The 20044-nt window shown below is 38.0% G+C and overlaps 1 protein-coding gene across 1 annotated transcript in view; it reads left to right on the forward strand.

The window, feature by feature from the left end:
• Positions 1 to 20044, forward strand: part of LOC126162698 (cyclin-dependent kinase 2-interacting protein-like) — a 105294-nt gene that overhangs the window by 51080 nt on the left and 34170 nt on the right. Inside the window, exon 4 of the mRNA XM_049919351.1 lies at positions 11470 to 11590. Coding sequence (XP_049775308.1) covers positions 11470 to 11590 — 121 coding nt within the window. The remainder of the gene's footprint in view (positions 1 to 11469; positions 11591 to 20044) is intronic.

Here is a 20044-nt window from a genome sequence, read left to right on the forward strand (position 1 = left end):
TTCCGGCCAGCCTGTGAATGGTTTTTAATGTGGTTTTGCATATGCCTCAGCGAACACGGGCTGATTCCCCTTATTCAATCTCAGTTACATTTTGTCAGCGATTGCTGCGCAAACACTGTCTCCACGTGCGCATACACCATCATAACTCCACCACGTAAACATTGGGGTTACACTCATCTGGAATGAGACTTTCCCGGAGGGAGGGCTCCACTGGGGGTCGAACCTCACAATAACCCTGGGTTCAGTGTGAGGCAGCGGTGGGGTGAGTGGGCTGCTGTAGCCTGTTGTGGGGTTGTGTACTACTGAGGGCTATGGCAGGGATGTAGCTTCTCCATCGTTTCTACGTCCCCAGTTCAATATGTACATACATACAGAGGGTCTGTCCAAGGGAGATAAACTTGAAGGCAATATTATAGAAAAGGAAGTGGACGTAGATGAAGATGAGATAGGAGATACAATACTGCAACAAGAATTTGACAGAGCTCTGAAAGATTTGAGTCGAAACTGGCTCCAGGGGTACACAATATTCTGTTAGAATTACTAATAGCCTTAGGAGAGCTACCCATGACAAAACTTTTCCATCTGGTGTGCAAGATGCATGAGTCAGGTGAAATACTCTGAGACTTCAAGAAGAATACAGTAATCCCAATTCCAAAGAAAGCAGGTGCTGACAGGCATGAATATCATGGATTGTCCGTTTAAGAAGTAATGGTTGCAAAATACTAACACGAATTCTTGGCAGAAGAATGGAAAAACTGATAGAAGCCGACCTGAAACCACATGGCAGTTATAAGTGTCGGGGGCATGAATGGAAAGCAGCAGCGGAGAGGGAGTGATACAGGGTCGTAGCAGTAAAAGAAATCAAAGAATAATTTGGAGTAGAAATTAAAGTTCAGGGAAAAGAAATAAAAACTTTGAGGTTTGAAAGGTGGGTATAAGATGAACACCAACAAAAGAAAAACAAGGATAATGAAATTTAGTCGAATTAAATCAGACGATGCTAAGGGAATCAGATTAGGAAATGAGACTCTTATAGTAGTAGATGAGTTTTGCTATTTGGGCAGCAGAATAATTAATGATGTCCAAAGTAGAGAGGATATACAATGTAGTCTGGCAATGCCAAGAAAAGCATTTCTGAAGAAGAGAAATTTGTTAACAATGGACATAGATTTAAGTGTAGCCATGTATGGAAATTAAACATGGGTGATAAACAGTTCAGACAAAAAGAGAATAGAAACTTTCAAAATATATTGCTACAGAAGAATATTGAAGATTAGATGAGTAGATCATGTGACTAATGAGAGGATACGGAATATAATTGGGAAGACAAGAAATTTGTGGCACAACTTGACCAAAAGAAAGGATCAGTTGATAGGGCACATTGTGAGACATTAAGGGATCACCAACTTACTACTAGAGCAAAGTGTAGGAGATAAAAATTGTAGAGGGAGACAAAGAGATGAATACAGTAAGCAGATTCAGAAGGATATAGAATGTAGTAGTTGCGGAGATGAATAAGCTCCAGTCTTTGGTCTGAAGACTGCAGAAACAACATACTTTGCTTTCTTTGGTCACTGATTCTTGGGATGACACTCTACTTCAACATATGCTGCAGAGCTTGCACATCACATCTGTGCATATACTTCCTCTCACTAAGTAACTGCAATTCCCATCCCATCCCATCCCATCCCATCCCATCTTGAGGATGTGCTTTGTCCCTGACATGGCTTGCCACATGAAAATGAAAAGAACAAACCGATACAATACCTTGGCATTCAACACCTTATGTTATAACTTTGTTTTAGCTGCAAGTATCATTCATCTGTGAAACATGCATAGGGACACACATCACTTTTCTGGAGTTATGTAGAATCACGTTTTCCAAACTGGCAAAGCATCACACAGTCTCACTGAAGGAGAATTTATAAAGATGTGAAGAGTTTCAGGCAACTAGTCCCTCTTGTTCAACTGTTCAGTGCATAATTCAAGAAACAGCCAATAGTGTTTCAGATAAGGTAATGGTTCTTGCAAAAAATTTATTGTATTTTCTTTGATGATGGATAAACACAGACATTTCTGATTCTGCTCAGTTGCCAGTTTACATTCACAAAGTAGCTAATCATTGCATTCATTATAGAACTGCTACTGTCTTTGATTCCAACGGCAGACACTACAGTAGGGACTGATTTGCAAGTGAGTATTGGCAGTAGGGGTCTGCAGTGGAAGAATCTCACTTTCATGGCTTCAGATGGTGCAGCTGCTATGCTTGACCAAAAAATCAATTTCTTGGCACTTTTATAGTAGATACTGAAATTGTTTCCTATGCCACATCGCAGTTTTGTAATAAACTACTTTATCCTCAAAGAGCATTTCTGTGTGTGAACATGAGGAAAGCAATGAGTGTGGTGACTCGAGCAGCATATTCCATCCACAATCACGCTCTCAAACATCACCAGTTCAGAGCCTTTTTGGAAGACTTGGAAAGTAGTTATGGTGGTCATGCAATATCACAATGAAAAGTGCAGGTTGATCTGAGATAAGTCCTTGAGAGATTTTTTGAACTTTGGAGAGAAATAGGTATATTTATGAGCATGTGTGGTAAGCCTGTCGCAGAACTGAAAAACAAATGGTGGATAACAAATTTGTCATCCTCCTGTGGCATTACGCTTGTATAAATGTTTTGAATTGTTTGTACATGACATTGGGAGTTCCAGGCACGTTTCAGTGACATATGGCAGTTATTGCTGTATCCATGCAGATGATGAATAATAGTGGTGATAGGGAGGAGACCTGACAGACCTCAGCAGTGATATCAAAAGGCAGAGAAATTCCAGCTACACTCTAGATGCAATACAGAAGCCTTGCTCAGCTTACATAAGTCTATAGAACTCAAATGACAATACGTAATAGCTCCATATGATGTAAAATTTATGTATCATATGTAATATTATTGTTTGTTATCACAGTTACCTCATTTCGAAATCTTAGCTTCCATTATACTGCAGATGCTGTTCTGGGAGTAATTTTTTCTCTGAAGAAGAAGAAGAAGAAGAAGAAGAAGAAGAAGTAGTACTACTACTACTACTACTGATGACTCAGCCTTATTTTCAAGTATTTTGTACAAGGAGACCTGGCTTGGATTTAAAGGATGTTTTTAAAACAAGTTCAAGTAATACTCAAAAAAAAGATGGTAATCGAAGACAAAACTGAAGTAACTAACAGCTGTGAGTGATTGCTAACTGGAAAAAGTGCATATACTCTGAAATTAAATCTTTCAGTGAAATTTAAGAAAATCTGATTTCCCTCAATTTCCTGTATGACATAATAAATATAACAACCTCAAATAGAACTTCCAAGGAGTATACCCCACTATTTTATTTTATATATTTCCAATGTGCCGAATAATATCAAATTAAAATTAGGAATGCAATAACAAAGCATAATGAAATGAAGTAGTAAGAAAGAACGACAGCGTAAAGAATTTGTATTTAAGATATGGTTTCACGTCAGTTAATTCTGTTGTTTTGTGAGACGTGTACTCAAGGAAGCATTACTAATTGGGATGTTTAGTTGGCCCACCATGTTTCAAACATTTTTCTTAGTCCTTTAAAGCTCAGAATAAGCAGCAGTAAGTAGACTTTATAAGCTGTTCCTCCATTAACTCGCAATTCATTCATTCACCTTGTTCCAAAGATCCCATCATGAAGGTGAGCCTTCAGGGATGTGAAATAGGTAGAGATTTGTAGTAACAAGAAAGAAGCAGCTTTTATAAACTAAATATTGAGCAAGGGAAATATAACTGTCTGTATGCACTCTAATCTCATCTTTTTCCAATGATACCTACATGGGATAACATATTTTGAGAGCATAATGGTACACAGGTTCTAGAAATTTGCTCAACCAGATTTTATGAGAATGATTTTGTCTTTCTTCTGAGTTACACATTTAAGTTTCTTTGAGTGTGTTTGTTATACTTTTGTATGGGCTATATGACCTGTTGTTATTCCAGCACTATGTCATTGAATTATTTTGACCTATATTGTCGTTCCTATTGGATTTAAGGCTCCGGACAAATAACTGGTGGCATTGGCATCTATTTTGTATTGATTATTGGTATTACCCCTAAATATTTGTGCAGTGTAACATGTTCAAGATGTTCTTTTATCCTTTTTATAAACAGGGTTACCTGCATTCTTTTGCAGTCGTGAGGAACTATTTGCTACGCAAAAGATTCTTGTTAAATATAAGCTACAAAAGAGACTACTTCTGTGGCATATTTGATGTAAAATTCAATTGGAATTCTGCCAGAACCTGGTGCCTAGTTCATTTTTGGTCGTCATTTATTCATTTGGTCCATGTTATCTGATATTACACAGTGTGTTACTAATGTTGGACAAAATATGTTAATATAAGCATTGGATAGATTATAGTTTGCAATACATAAATCAAGTTTGTGTAAGATTTACTTCACTGAATGGTTCATGTATTGCACTTAATCCTAACTAGTACATTTATTGTTCTAGGTATTCTTTTGTAGAGGAAAAACAATAACACAGCAAATAATACTTCATGTTCTTATCCAAGCTGCAGTTTAAAACTTTTTTCAACTTTTAAGTGCAATTATTCTGTGTTTGCGAATCTGAGATAAATGTTCGCAGTTCATCTTTTAAGTAGCTGTTAGTGAGTGTCCATCATTGTGATGAAACACAAGTACTTTTCTGTCTGTCTTGACGACCTATTGTGCTTTTGGTGTCCATTTTTCCTGTGATACCATCATGATCATTAATCCGCCTTTCATTGGTGACATTTGCACAAAGATTGTAACTAGAAGGCCTAGAATATTTTTCATATTGGTTGTTGGGCTTACTGTCAGACTAAGTTTTAAGGATGTTTGTGCTTAATACCAACTACTACTGAATCCTTGGTGTATTCCATGCTATTGAGTTTAGACTATTTTTGAATTGCTCTGCCTCTGATGTGTCTCAATCTGGTAGTCAGTAGAAACACCTGATTATTAAATCCTCCAACCATGGTAACAATTGTCCATATTAGTTCACAATTAATCAAACAATGGAAAATCCAGGATGGAATGTAACAATCACAGTTAGCTTCATTTTGGATCTCACTAGGCCTAATGTTCCTGCTTATCACTATAAACACTCCTTCTCCTGGAAAGTATAATGTATCTTTCCATTATACATTCAATGTGTTGTAGAAAATTTCTGTGCACTCTGCTTTGAGTTGTGATCAACTCTTAGTTCACACACTGTGTGATCAAAAGTATCTGGACACCTGGCTGAGAACGACTTAAAAGTCCTTGGCACCCTCCATCGGTAATGCTGGAATTCAATATGGTGTTGGCCCACTCTTAGCCTTGAAGACAGCTTCCACTCCTGCAGGTATATATTCAATCAGGTGCTGGAAGGTTTCTTGGGAAACGGCAGCCAGCCCATTCTTCATGGTGTGCTGCACTGAGGGGAGGTATCAATGTCAGTCGGTGAGGCCTGGAACGAAGTCGGCGTTCCAAAACGTTCCAAAGGTGTTCTGCAGGATTCAGGTCAGGACTCAGTGCAGGCCAGTTCATCACAGAGATGGTATTGTCATGTAACCACTGTTGTGGTATTGGGATCTTTAATAATATGCTTGCTGTAATATCTGGTGTTTATTGTTTGATCCTGTATTGCAATAATGAATCCTTCCGTCTCACTGTATATATTGCCTTTTCTTAGCCATGTGTTGTATGCGTCTTGATTGATGTGTGGCTGTGTTGCTGTGTTATTATTATTATTATTATTATTATTATTAGTGTTATTATTATTTTAATCAAAACAACATCCCAAATTGTGCACTTGAGACAGCAAATAGCGAGTGCTGAGGAAAATAAATCTTTGCATGTGACAATGTGCTGCTCACCATTCCATTGTAAGTGGTGACCATCTTGCATAGGAGCATTCAGTTATATACGTTATTCTGCAGAAACATCTGGAGGGCAGGAGGGTGCAAAGAACCTCTCTCTTTGTGAGTATTACAGAAAATGTTGGGAAGTTATTACTTTGTCTCAGAGTGATTTTACGCAGTGAACATTACGCAAATGAGTACCCAACTGTCACAAATCAATCTCACAGATAACATAGCTGCCAATCCTGTGGTAAAGAGTTTCTTGATCACCAAAATTGAATCTCTGCCAGGTGAGCAGTGCACTTCTTTGCATTCATAGACAGCGTTCAAGATACTGTGGTTTATATTCCCTACATGAATCATTTTAATAAGCTTATGAGGCATCCTTGGCTTAAGAAATTGGTCATTTGCTAACTTCCTGGTTTATGTCCATACCACTCTTTAGCTCTGCTAGCCAGTTACCAGATGATCACAAACATTAAATTATGGCTGTTTTCTCATTTGTATTCTTTTTTTGGGTTATCAATATTGATTCCATTTAATTGTTGTTGTATACTGTCTTAGGTACATTTGTGTACAAAATTTTACTTATTTAGACCTCCCTCTCCGTGTTTCTATTTATCTCCAATTTAGTATACTGTAATAGCATATATAAAAAATCTACTCACCAAGCAGCAGCAGAACACACACTTAAAAGGAGGTTAAAATTAGGTAAGCATTCGGAGAAATTTTCTGTTTCTTCAGCCAGAAGGATTGAAGAAGAATGGTGAGCAGCACATTGTCACATGCAAAGATTTATTTTCCTCAGCACTCACTATTTGCTGTCTCAAGTGCACAATTTGGGATGTTGTTTTGATTAAAATAATAATAACACTACTACTACTACTACTACTACTGCTAATAATAATAATAATAATAATAATAATAATAATAATAACAACAACACAGCAACACATTGATCAAGACGCATCCAACACATGGCTAAGAAAAGGCAATAATATATACAGTGAGACGGAAGGATTCATTATTGCAATACAGGATCAAACAATAAACATCAGATATTACAGCAAGCATATTATTAAAGATCCCAATACCACAACAAATAAATGCAGACTTTGCAAACAACAAATAGAAACAGTAGATCACATCACAAGTGGGGTGTACAATACTAGCAAATACAGAATACCCCAGAAGACATGACAATGTAGCACAAATAATACATCAACAACTTGCCATACAACATAAACTAATAAAACAACATGTTCCCACAAACAAGTATGCACCACAAAATGTACTGGAGAATGATGAATACAAATTATACTGGAACAGAACCATTATAACAGATAAAACACCACCACATAACAAACCTGACATCATACTCACCAATAAAAAGAATAAATTAACACAACTAATCGAAATATCCATACCCAATACAACAAATATACAAAAGAAAGCAGGAGAAAAAATTGAAAAATACATCCAACTGGCTGAGGAAGTCAAGGACATGTGGCATCAGGATAAAGTTGACATTATACCAATTATACTATAAACTACAGGGGTCATACCACACAATATCCACCAGTACATCAAAGCACTACAGCTACATCCAAACTTATATATACAGCTACAGAAATCTGTAATTATTGATACATGTTCAATTACCCGAAAGTTCCTAAATGCAATGTAACATATACCGTACAGTTAAAAGGAAGTCACGCTTGATCAAGATCCGCATCACTTTCCATTTTTAACCAGACATAACATCTGAGAAAGGAAATAAATAAATAATAATAATAATAATAATAATAATAATAATAATAATAAAAATAACAATAATAAAAACTTAAGAGCGGAATCAAACCCACAACCTTGTATATACAATTCAGTCACTAACTCCACTACACTACCACAACTCTGTAGTTTTGTGCTATTTTTATAATGGTACTATACCATGTTTCTCAAATTTATTAACAAGAAGGTGAAAACTTAGTGTTTTGGTATTTCATGTTAAAGGAGAAATTGAAGAAGTATTTACAAACCAAGCCAACATATACCAATTGGAAGTAGCCATAATGTTATGCACAGGAGTCTTCAAAGAAAGCAACTGTACCCTGAGATTTGAAATAAGAAATACATGGTGTAAACATTTAGCATACTCATCACAGAAACCATTGCTGCCTGTTAATGCTTTAGAACATGTTAAAAGTTCCATTACTGGCCATGTAAAATAATGTGTAATACGTAATTAGGGTCTACATCCAGTGGCATAACACCATACCAAAACGTGTGCTATGACCACTGACTATTCTTAGTGTATGTGTTTCTTTACATCAGGATCATTCTTAACAATGAATAGGATATAGTGTGCTATAAAATGCTAGGTGCCACTGGATTCTGTTGCTTTTTGTAACCTGCAGCAATGATCTTGATCTAAACATGATGGAGGCCTCCAAAAAAACTACTTTCAGCAGATGGCCTATGTGTCATTGTGAATGGTATGAAAAATCATATGACTCCTGTAGCAAATGTAACAGTGGTTACCGTATTTACTCGAATCTAAGCTGCACTCGAATCTAGGCCGCACCTGAAAAATGAGACTCGAAATCAAGGAAAACAAAATTCTCCCGAATCTAAGCCGCACCTGAAATTTGAGACTCGAAATTCAATGGGAGAGGAAGCCTTAGGCCGCACCTCCAAATCGAAACAATGTTGGTCCATTGTAATATGAGACACAATTTAGGTCTAATGAATGATCATACAGCTACAGTAGTTTGGTTCGAGTCGTAAGCTTAGCAGTTATGCTTTACCAGGTAGCCATTGCTATGCGTCAGGTGCTCCATGCGTATTTATACGGGTACTCTTCCTTTTTCACGTGCTTCGTTTGGTTTCAATAGATTGCTTATTTTTCTATGCTCTGATAAGTGCCGTTCTCTTTGTTGTAGGTGTTTGCGTCACTGTAAGCTGAAAATGCATTACTGTACTGTGTCAAGCAATGTTTGTCGCATTCTGATAATGAGTGCTTATGGTCTGTTGCCGCTCGCAGCATGGCTTGCTTTTGTGTGCGCTGCCGCCAGAGAGAGGAATCGTCTCATTAGCGAAACAATGGCAAGAGACTGCTATTTGTTGTTACTTACACTGCTGCTTTCTTTGATAATGATCAACAAGAACCAAATAATAGACTGCGTATGATAAAAGATGTTCTGAACGAGAGTTCAGCGAAAATTTTTCTCCGTTTGAAAATCTTTGCATACGCCTCTTTAGTACATTACATTCTGCACAGAAATTAGTCATCTTAGATTTAAAAATCTAGTCAGTTGCCGTGTTGCATTTCTGACTGTATCACTATTAGGCATAAGAATAATACGAATATAAACATGACATGATATGTATATTCTTCCGCGTTTGCTGTTATCTCACTCTAGTTTCGTAGTATATTAGGCAGACAGGATTTAAATAAGTTAGCAGCAAACACGAAAGAATACATGGCAAAATGTTTATATTTGTATTATTCTTATGGTGAAGAGAATACTGCATGTGATTCACAATTCATAAAAGTTCCTATCAGCAACCATCTTTTCTCACAGGTAGGAAAAAATTCAGAATGGAAGAGTTGGCCATATTGGCAAACATCCCAGTCTTGCCAGTCGTATTTTCGTAGTACATTGAAATGCTGCTACATTCGAAGATGAACAATACGGAATTTGTATTTACTCCGTCGGATAATGTACGAAAATGCGGTGGTCGAAACTCGAGGCGGAGAAAAAAAGCTCATCTTCCACGCTCTTTTTTCAAAGCATGCCTGTGTAGCGCTGCATATATTCGATGGCAGAAGTTAGTTTTGGCAGAGCACCTATCAACATTTTTCAGAACTTCCGCTTACTTTGCACTCGATTCTAAGCCGCAGGCGATTTTTTGGATTACAAAAACAGGAAAAAAAGTGCAGCTTAGATTCGAGTAAATACGGTAACATCTCCTTCTTGCTTACAGCAAACATATTGGTTTATAGCTGCAACAAAATCCCATGTATACAACTGTAAGTCTTCCCAGATTTTCAGGTGGATGATCTGCCTGACTGGCAAATATTTTAACATACCTCACCAACTTCATCACGTGCTACTAATGTACTGAATTGTGGCGGGAACTGTTATTCCCTTTATACTTACCCTTTGCACACACTCCTTCCCCTTCCACCTCCCCTGCCCCTCCGTTGTGGTCCGCCTGGCATGAACCCATCATGCCATACACTCCCCTGCTTGTGACTGTGTGCAGCTAGTTTACGTGATGGTAAAAGGTTGTGAAACAAAACTGTAGACACAGTGACACCAGTGCACGCTTCAGTTTTGTTGTTTTGTGAATGCCTGAGCCATCTCTGAAGTGAAACTTTTGGCAGCTGCATGAGTAGTTGCATAGCTAATACTTGTGTGCATGAAATCATTATATAAGGAAAGGAATAAATTCATAAGTTGATAAAATAGCGACATCAGCCCAGTTGCTCAGCGAACTTGCTGCATAAAATTTGTGGGAGACTCGAAAAGTTATTTTAATCATCTGAGAGAACATCGCCAGAACAGTTCACATTTCTTCTTAATAGAGGTAATGACGTGACAAGGAAGAAAGATACTATAATATGTTAAGCATTGTTTCCAGAACTGAGTATTCTGATCACATTGCATTTTTCGTCAGATCGAGATGAATATTAATCTCTACAATAGATGTTGCTGGTTCCATGGACAGATATTTTATTTGCTTGTATTTTTCATAATCCATTTGTGGCTGTGTTTCTAATGGAACGAATTTTCCTCTTCAGTTCAGATATCATCAGTTCATCCATATTCAAGTTGTGTAGGAGTGCCACAAGTGCAGTAACATGTCACTGCTTATTTTTGTAGTCAACATCATTGAAATCCTATACATAGCATAGTTGTCCAAGAAGCAGACGATCTGCTTCATTTCTTACTTCTTGTTTAGCTTTGTTGATACAGTACTAGCACAACACCTAATCTCAGACCATGCACAACTACTAATTTCATATTGCCAAAGGTAGAACAAGCTGAAATTGTTAACATTCGCTAGTGACTTGGGCAATTGCATGCCATGCATGCATAGTGCCCAGTATTGAAGTTTCATAATGTGGTTTTGCAACCTACTGTAGTCTTGTAAACTGCACTTAATTCTGCCAGCCCTGTATGTTTACTCCTACAAGGTGTTTGCAGTTAATAATATGGATCCGTTCCAAAGAAACTGTGGCATTCACTCCATAAACGCTTGAGTGTAGAAACTATTTTTATTTATATGACAATTTGCTGTTCATTTTATTGAAATCTGGTCAATATTTAGGTTCCATTTTGAATAAGCTTCAAATAGAACAAAATTTTGAGTGATGAATTCCAAATTTTCAAGTCGTAAGTTGAATGGCTTTCTTGTGGCACACACATTTTATTGTGTAAATTTATTTGTATGCACCATGGAAAACATTTTGTTGTCCTATTTAATTCTTTCTTTTTTGTGTCACTATGCTGTGAATTTAAGGGAGAAAGAGTAATAATAATACATTCCTGTTTCTGGTTTCAGGATGCAACTTTGACCGGAATGAGAGAGGTGGCACAGAAGATGGATGCTGTTGTTAGCCTGGAGAAATTGCATAACGAAGATAATACTCCATTGTTCTTGACATGGGATGCTGATAAGTTTGGTAGGATCACAATTAAGTAGCTCATAGATAAAACATATACACAAATGGTACTAGTAGTTTTGCAGTGAAAGGTGTACAGATCATACTATTGTATACTACAGCTAAACTACTATCAAAGTTGCCATACCTATAGAGGAAACAAGTTATATATTCAGAAGAGAATTAAAAACAAACTTAAAATACATCACACAATCAGTGAAAGATGTAAAATGTATTTATTGGAGTAAATTGGCATTTTCTCTAATGATGCTAAAAACAACAGTGATACGCTAGGAAAGAGATGTTAAGTACAACTGTAAATGTTTACAGAAATTGCTGCATAATTTTGAGATGTATTCGAGTGAAAGAATATCATATCAGTAATATCAAAGTATTTACAGTGAACAAAGTTCCAAAAACTAGGTGTCCAGTGAAGGAGTTTCTGGTTTCAAAATTAAATATCTCGAAAACTAAGGTTGATAGACAAGTGCAATGTTTAGTGTGAAAGCTGTAAGAATTTTGTACAATAGATACACAGAAGTTTTGAAATAGTTCAAAAATCTGTTAAGAGATGGTGCTGCAATCACAACATGTAGTGCCTGCTATTAGTGCACTGCAGTTCAGAGGGATCAGGTCCACCGTTGAAATGTGAAAGGAGATTAGTGTACCAAAGAAAGAGATTGAAATCGTGTATTCCATTGAACAACATGTTTTTCTGGTGCTAGCATACCACAGGTTACAACACGGTTCTATGGCAACAAGGCACAGTTTTCAAGCATGATTTAATGTTCCAAATGGACCCAAGTGAATACCATGCACAAGTCCTTCACCAAACTCCAACAAACATGTAGCATCACTGACGATCTAGCGTGGAATGTTAGACGCTGGCAAACTGTAGTTATTCCTGAAAGTGTAATCACAGTTTCTAGAATTATTCAGCAAAATCCAAAGAAACACATCCGTAAAATGGCAGCAGAGACTGGTCTGAAGCAGCATACAGAAAATGCTGAGACAGAGCCTACACATGTTTCCGTTCAAAATCCAAAGCCACCATATGGGCTGTGTGACAGAGGGCAGACTTTGCAAACCAGAGTCTCACAATGATTTATACGAGGTGCATTCAAGTTCTAAGGCCTCCGATTTTTTTTTCTCCAGACGGGAAAGAGATAGAAACATGTGCATTGTTTTAAAATGAGGCCGCGTTCATTGTCAATACGTCCCAGAGATGGCAGCACCGTACGGCAGATGGAATTTTACCACCAGCGGCGAGAATGAGAACTGTTTTAAATACTTAAAATGGCGACGTTTTCCTTACTTGAACAGCGTGCAATCATTCGTTTTCTGAATTTGCGTGGTGTGAAACCAATTGAAATTCATCGACAGTTGGAGGAGACATGTGGTGATGGAGTTAGGAATGTGTCGAAAGTGCGTTCGTTGGTGCGACAGTTTAATGAAGGCAGAACATCGTGTGACATCAAACCAAAACAACCTCGGGCTCGCACAAGCTGGTCTGATGACATGATCGAGAAAGTGGAGAGAATTGTTTTGGGGGATCGCCGAATGACTGTTGAACAGATCGCCTCCAGAGTTGGCATTTCTGTGGGTTCTGTGCACACAATCCTGCATGACGACCTGAAAATGCAAAAAGTGTCATCCAGGTGGGTGCCACGAATGCTGACGGACGACCACATGGCTGCCCGTGTGGCATGTTGCCAAGCAATGTTGACGCGCAACGACAGCATGAATGGGACTTTCTTCTTGTCGGTTGTGACAGTGGATGAGACGTGGATGCCATTTTTCAGTCCAGAAACAAAGCGCCAGTCAGCTCAATGGAAGCACACAGATTCACCGCCACCAAAAAAATTTCGGGTAACCGCCATTGCTGAAAAAATGATGGTGTCCATGTTCTGGGACAGCGAGGGCGTAATCCTTACCCATTGTGTTCCAAAGGGCACTACGGTAACAGGTGCATCCTACGAAAATGTTTTGAAGAACAAATTCCTTCCTGCACTGCAACAGAAACGTCCGGGAAGGGCTGCGCGTGTGCTGTTTCACCAAGACAACGCACCCGCACATCGAGCTAATGTTACGCAACAGTTTATTCATAATAACAACTTTGAAGTGATTCCTCATGCTCCCCACTCACCTGACCTGGCTCCTAGTGACTCTTGGCTTTTTCCAACAATGAAAGACACTCTCTGTGGCCGCACATTCACCAGCCGTGCTGCTATTGCCTCAGCGATTTTCCAGTGGTCAAAACAGACTCCTAAAGAAGCCTTTGCCGCTGCCATGGAATCATGGCGTCAGCTTTGTGGAAAATATGTACGTCTGCAGGGCGATTACGTCAAGAAGTAACGCCAGTTTCATCGATTTCGGGTGAGTAGTTAATTAGAAAAAAAATCGGAGGCCTTAGAACTTGAATGCACCTCGTAATGGAGGATTTGATGTTGGCTGAATCTGGTTCACAGGTGAAGCATACTTAAACCTGAAGGAGTTGTGAATGCACAAAACTGGCAATTTTGAGATTCCAAAGATCTCCACTTATGTGAAGCGAAACCACAGTAGTCTCCCAAAGTTATTGTTTGGGTTTCCGTACGCATCAGAGGCATTATTAGTCCTCTTTTCATGTGAGAAATGGCCACTACTGCACGTTACATTGCAATTTTTGAACAATTTTGTCACCACACAGCTAGTGTTGGAGGACTGATGAGGCACTGGGTGGTTCATGCAAGATGGGGCCAGACTACATCACACACAACAGATGTTTTGCTTTCATGATGAATACATCAGGACAAGTGTCAGTGGATTGGATTATAGGGATGAATTGGCCTCCATATTCACCTGATCTGACTCCTTTGCCTATCTATTGTTCGGCACATTGAAAGACATTGTTTACCAGAACCATCTCACCACACTAGACAAGCTTGAATTGGTGATCTATGCAACATCTAAATCCATTTCCATTGAGACACTACAGGATGTGATAAAAAATTTTATTGTTCATTTGCACCACCTCTGTACTGTGAGTGGTTCGCATTTTGGAGATTGTGATATGATTGGAAAGACTGCTCACAGAGAACAAGTTTTATTATACATGCTGATTTTGTTGTGTTGCCAACCACAAGAACATATACCATGTACTTTGGCCATTTTATGAACAGCTACCATGTTTAAACTGCAATTTGGCTGACTTCATTTGCAGTTGGAAGTGAACTGAATTTAAACATGGACAAATCTACACCACTAGTATACAAGAATAACACACAAAAGAATGGAAAAGAAAACAGGAGCCATTAGATGATGATCAGTTTGGCTTTAGGAAAGGTAAAGACACAAGAGAGGCAGTTCTCAAGTTGAATTTGATAACTGAAGCAAGGTTGAAGAAAAATCAAGAGAGACTCGTAGCATTCATCGACCTTGTCAAAGCATGGACAGTGTAAAAGGGTGCAAGACGTTCGAAATTTTGAGAAATACAGGAGTAAACTATAAGGAAAAATACGTAATATATAATATGTCAAAGAACCAATAGGGAACAATAAGACTAGAAGACAAAGAACAAAGTGCTTGGATTGAAAAGTATGTCTTTTGCCCCTACTTTTTAGTGCACACATCAAAGAAGGAATAACAGGAAAAAAAGAACATTTTTTAAGGTGAGGTTAACATTCATAGTGTTAGGATATTGATGGTAGATGCATGGATAACACTACTATCCTCAGGGAATATCACAAAGAGTTAAAGGATCTGTTGGATGGAATGAACAGTCTTATGAGTACACAGTATGCACTGAGAGTAAACTGGAAAAAGACAAAAGGTAATGAGATGCAGCAGAAATAAGAATAGTGAGAAACTTAATATTAAAATGGAGGATCATGTAGTAGAAGCAGTAAGGAATCCTGCTACATTGGAAACAAATTTCCCAAGACGGACGAAGCAACGAGGACATAAAAAGCAGACTAACACAGGCAAAGAGGACATTCGTTGTCAAGAAGAGGCTATTAATATTAAACATTGGCCTTAACTTGAGGAAGAAATTTCTGAAGATGTACATTTGGTGCACAGTATTGTATAGTTCTGAATAATGAATAATGGTTAGTGGAAAACAGAAAAGAATCAAAGCATTTGAGATGTGTTGCTACAGAAGAATGTTCGAAATCAGATGGATAGATAAGATAGGGAATGAGGATGTTCTCCGCAGAATCAGTGATGGAAGAAACATACAGAAAAAACTGACAACAATAAGGGACAGGATGATAGAACATGTTAAGGCATTGGGGCATAATCTCTGTGACACTAGAGGGAACTGTAGAGGGCGAAAGCTGTAGGGGAAAACAAAGATCTGAACACATTCAACAAATAATGGAGTATGTGTGGTGCAAGTTCTACTCTAAGATGAAGAGGTTAGCACAGGAGAGGAATTCGTGCCAGGCTGCATCAAATCAATCGGAAGACTGGTGACTCAAAAACAGTTGGGTGTGGTGGAAGCGAAAGAGTGTGTATCAGCCACAGGTTCCAAGCAGCAACTGAGAGCACTATGGGCAGACGACATGTTTGGAAGCAATAAACAATGGAATATTGTCAAATTGTCTCTCATGGATGTGAAATTTGCTATGTATTAAGAAAAAAAGCTATTCTCATGTCCCAGCATAATTAGAACCTTGAAAATCATAGCATATTTGGAAGAAATAACCAAATGTTTCTGACAACCAGGATTATAAATTTTATTGATGCCCGTTTCGCTAATGTAGTTTCACCACACATTGTGTGTGAGGTTACTCTGTTATTCTGCAACACATTTGGAGAAAACCAAATCATGTGAAAATTAAAATGTGTTTCTTTCAATCGTTTATTTGTTATTTCTCATCCCTTACAAATGTTTCCACAAAGTTTCATTGCTCTAAGCTCACTCATTTTTCATGGAGTACCTCTCAGGTATATTATTATCATTATTATTTACCACTACTACTGCTGCAGCTGCTGCTGCTATCACCAACCATTATTACTATTATTGTTATTAAAATAATACTGCCACATACAATTGGCTTGGATAGGAAGCAAAAAAGGAGGTGAAGATAAAATTATAAAATTAATGTAAACCATTTCTTTTCATTTATTTCATTTCTCCTTGTACTATCAAAATGTTGACAGTTTGTAACTTTGATTAGTCAAAATACGTTAATTTTTTTTCCCCTCAAGGTAAAAAAGAGATCATCTCATACTCAGGTCATCTTATTCTTGGTTAAACACAGTATTTGTATGACCAATATAGTATGCTGACTATTTGCAATCTTCGGCAAATACTGCATACCCATAAATGTCTATAGTTTTATACAAACACTTGAAAGATGTGTCTTGTCTAAATGCTTTCTCTTAATTTACCTGCATAAATTAAGTAGCACATACTCTTATCTTTGTGTAGCTTTGATTAGTGTTACGCCAACAGTGACAATTTGTTTGTCTCCAAAATGTGAAATGTTAACAATCTTTGCAAAATCATTCTGAGACGTTGGATACTGCTATGCAAAATGAAACATTATTGTAAAACTATAAACAAGGCACGTAAGGATAACATGTTGGCAAAACAACTCTTTCTAATTAGGAAGCAGTGCAATGTAGTTATAGAAATTGATCCAGAAAAGCATGTACTACGGGGTGGATGTAGATGCCGTGGTATTTTTTGCCAGGACTTGTAATGGGTTTCTTTTGTTATTTTTCACGCCTTTTAGTGGAATGTTAATTCACATGTATTTGAAGTGAGGTTTTATAAACTTCTTTCTCTCTATATACAAGGTGTCCATAATTAATGTTCCAGTTTCAAAATGGTGTAGAAAGAGAACCACTGCTCAGAATGACATCAGATTTGAACAGCATATTATTGACTCAGGGGGAGATGCCAAGGAACAAATAAATAAAATTAATGAAAATTTTGCCAACATATGTCACTGTAAGTGTCTTGAGGTAAATGGGTTCGACTGCAAATGACAGAGGAATCAACATTCAGAATGCGTTGGGCATTGTCTGCCTTCTGTTCAGCTACATTCATAACGAAGCACTGAACACAACATCTTTAGATAATCCCACAGCCAGAAGTCGTGCGGATTAAGATCAGGTGATATTGACCGCCAGGCTGTAAGGAAGTAATGGATGATAACTCCAACATTTCTGAAATGCTTCTGCTGCGGCGAAAACTTCACTCTCTGTGCACTGTGCAGAGGAGGCTGATTTTGCACAAAAATAATCCTACCCACACATCCACGCTGTTGAAGGGTTGGCATTATATTGGTGTGGAAAATACTGTCATAGTACTTCCCAGTGGTGGTACAGGTAACAGGACCCACTGGACTCATCTCCTCAAAAAAATATGGCCCTACGATAAATGATACCATCAACCCGCAACACACAGTCACCTTTATAGACTGAAGTGGTACCGGGTGATATGCGTGTGGATTTTCTCTTGCCCATGTTCTGCATATTGATTTGTCCATGGGCATGGAAATGGGCTTTGTCTGTCTATAGAATGTTCTGTGGCCACTGATTTCCACTTCCACACAAGTAAACATTCCAGAGCAAACATTTATCTTGCTGGCAGGTCAGCAGGAAGCAAGTCCTGAACATGGGTGATTTTGTATGGATAGTAATGCAGGATTTTTCATAGGCATTTGGGAAATTACCTGTGCACTACTTGTTAGCACACCACTGCTCAACCCCTCCTCCAGTGCTGTACCCACTTCTTTGACAGACATCAGATCAACTCCTTTCTTCACACTGCCACATTGCACTTCAAAGGAACCTATCTTTTTCGAATTTTGTAATCATATTTCTCCAGATCATCAGCATACAACAGGTCAGTGCATTTTTTCATATCCAGGAGTGTTTGGAACTTCTGCAGGGCCACTGGCTCACAGTCACTGTTCCTGTAAAAAAGCTTTATGAGCAGCGTGCGATCCTTCATGGAGACAGTCATATTGGGCGTCTCAAAAACAAACTGAGAAACAGCTGCTGTGCACCACACAGATGTTGGTACGCGTATTCCGATGTTTACAGCGCCATCTGTTGGTCAACTTTTTTTTCCGTAATGTTTCCCCCTGCATCAATAACACAGGCCAACGAAAAATTTTTTTGGAAAGCTTTTTTTACTTTGATAGCTATTCTTTATAGATTTTTATGAGCTGAATCCAAATCTAGCCTTAGTTTTTTTGTATCACCCATAGTTTTCGAGCAATATGCTTTTTATTATATAGTATAAAAATCCTATGCTATACGGTAAATGAGGAAATTAATGAAACACGTGGTTTGTATTTACAGCAAGCTACTTAAAACGATGATACATGTTAATAGAGGTTTCACTTGTCAGCTGGGATTGGGTTGTATTTTCTTTCTCTTTTTTTTCTCTGAAGCTTCTTATGTAGCTTTTTCTATGATGAAGCGCTTGCTGAACTTCTCGGTGAAGCGACCAACAGTAGTCCCCCATCATGTTGGTGTTCCAGCAGCCCTGGTAGCATTATTCCGACACTTTAATGTCCTTGTGAAAACGCCCTCCTTGCTCCTCGCAAACATCCTAAAGTTCTTTAACATTGTAGCTATAATAGAAACATATTCTGGGGTTTTTTCATGTCTTAAGAACTTTGTAATGACTTGCTTGAATGATACCCACGCTTCTTTCTCATTTAAGGTCATTGTGGATTCAAAGTTAACATCAAAGTCAATTTTCTAATTTCGGGTCGACAAAGATGTCTTCTTTTAGTTTAGCTTCTGAAAGGTGTGGAAACTTTTGGCAGAGATACTTAAAACATGGTCCATCTCTAGTCAAAGTCTTTACAAACTGTTTCATTTCGCCTAACTTATACGTAGAGGTGGTAGGAGTACGTTTTTTGGATCTACAAGGTTTGTGCGTAATATTGTTCTCACCAGGTTTTAAAGACTCCCTCTCAGGCCAGTTCTTTCTGCACCAGTGTTGATCCCTAGCCCTACTGTCCCATTCACACAAGAAACATGGAAATTTGGTAAACCCACCTTGCTGACCAAGGACCATGCTTTTAGATCGCCACATAGCATCCAACCATGAGCAGACTAGCCTATTTTATTTAGCACTATCTCTAGGTTTTCATAGGTTTCTTTCATATATACAGAATGTCCAACAGGTATAGATGCATACATGTTACCATTGTGTAATAAAACAGCCTTTAAACTAGTTTTGGATCAATCAATAAACAGCCTCCAGTCTTCCTGTTTGTATTCAATACCCAACTCATTCATCAGATCGGGGATGTCTGAGCAGTACACTAATCACCTTCTTGTTGAAAAACCTTGGAAAATTTCTGCTGTCTCTTTCTATACATGTACACACATTAAAAAAAAAAAAAAAGTTTTGCATCACCTCAGTTCCGAGAGTTCCGGATCCTGTACAGAAAATTGGAGTAGAGATAATCATAAACATAATTACTGCCCTTTTTATATTGCTCATTAAAACCACACATT

This window comes from Schistocerca cancellata, chromosome 2, assembly GCF_023864275.1.
Source record: "Schistocerca cancellata isolate TAMUIC-IGC-003103 chromosome 2, iqSchCanc2.1, whole genome shotgun sequence".
Taxonomy (NCBI): Eukaryota; Metazoa; Arthropoda; class Insecta; order Orthoptera; family Acrididae; genus Schistocerca; species Schistocerca cancellata.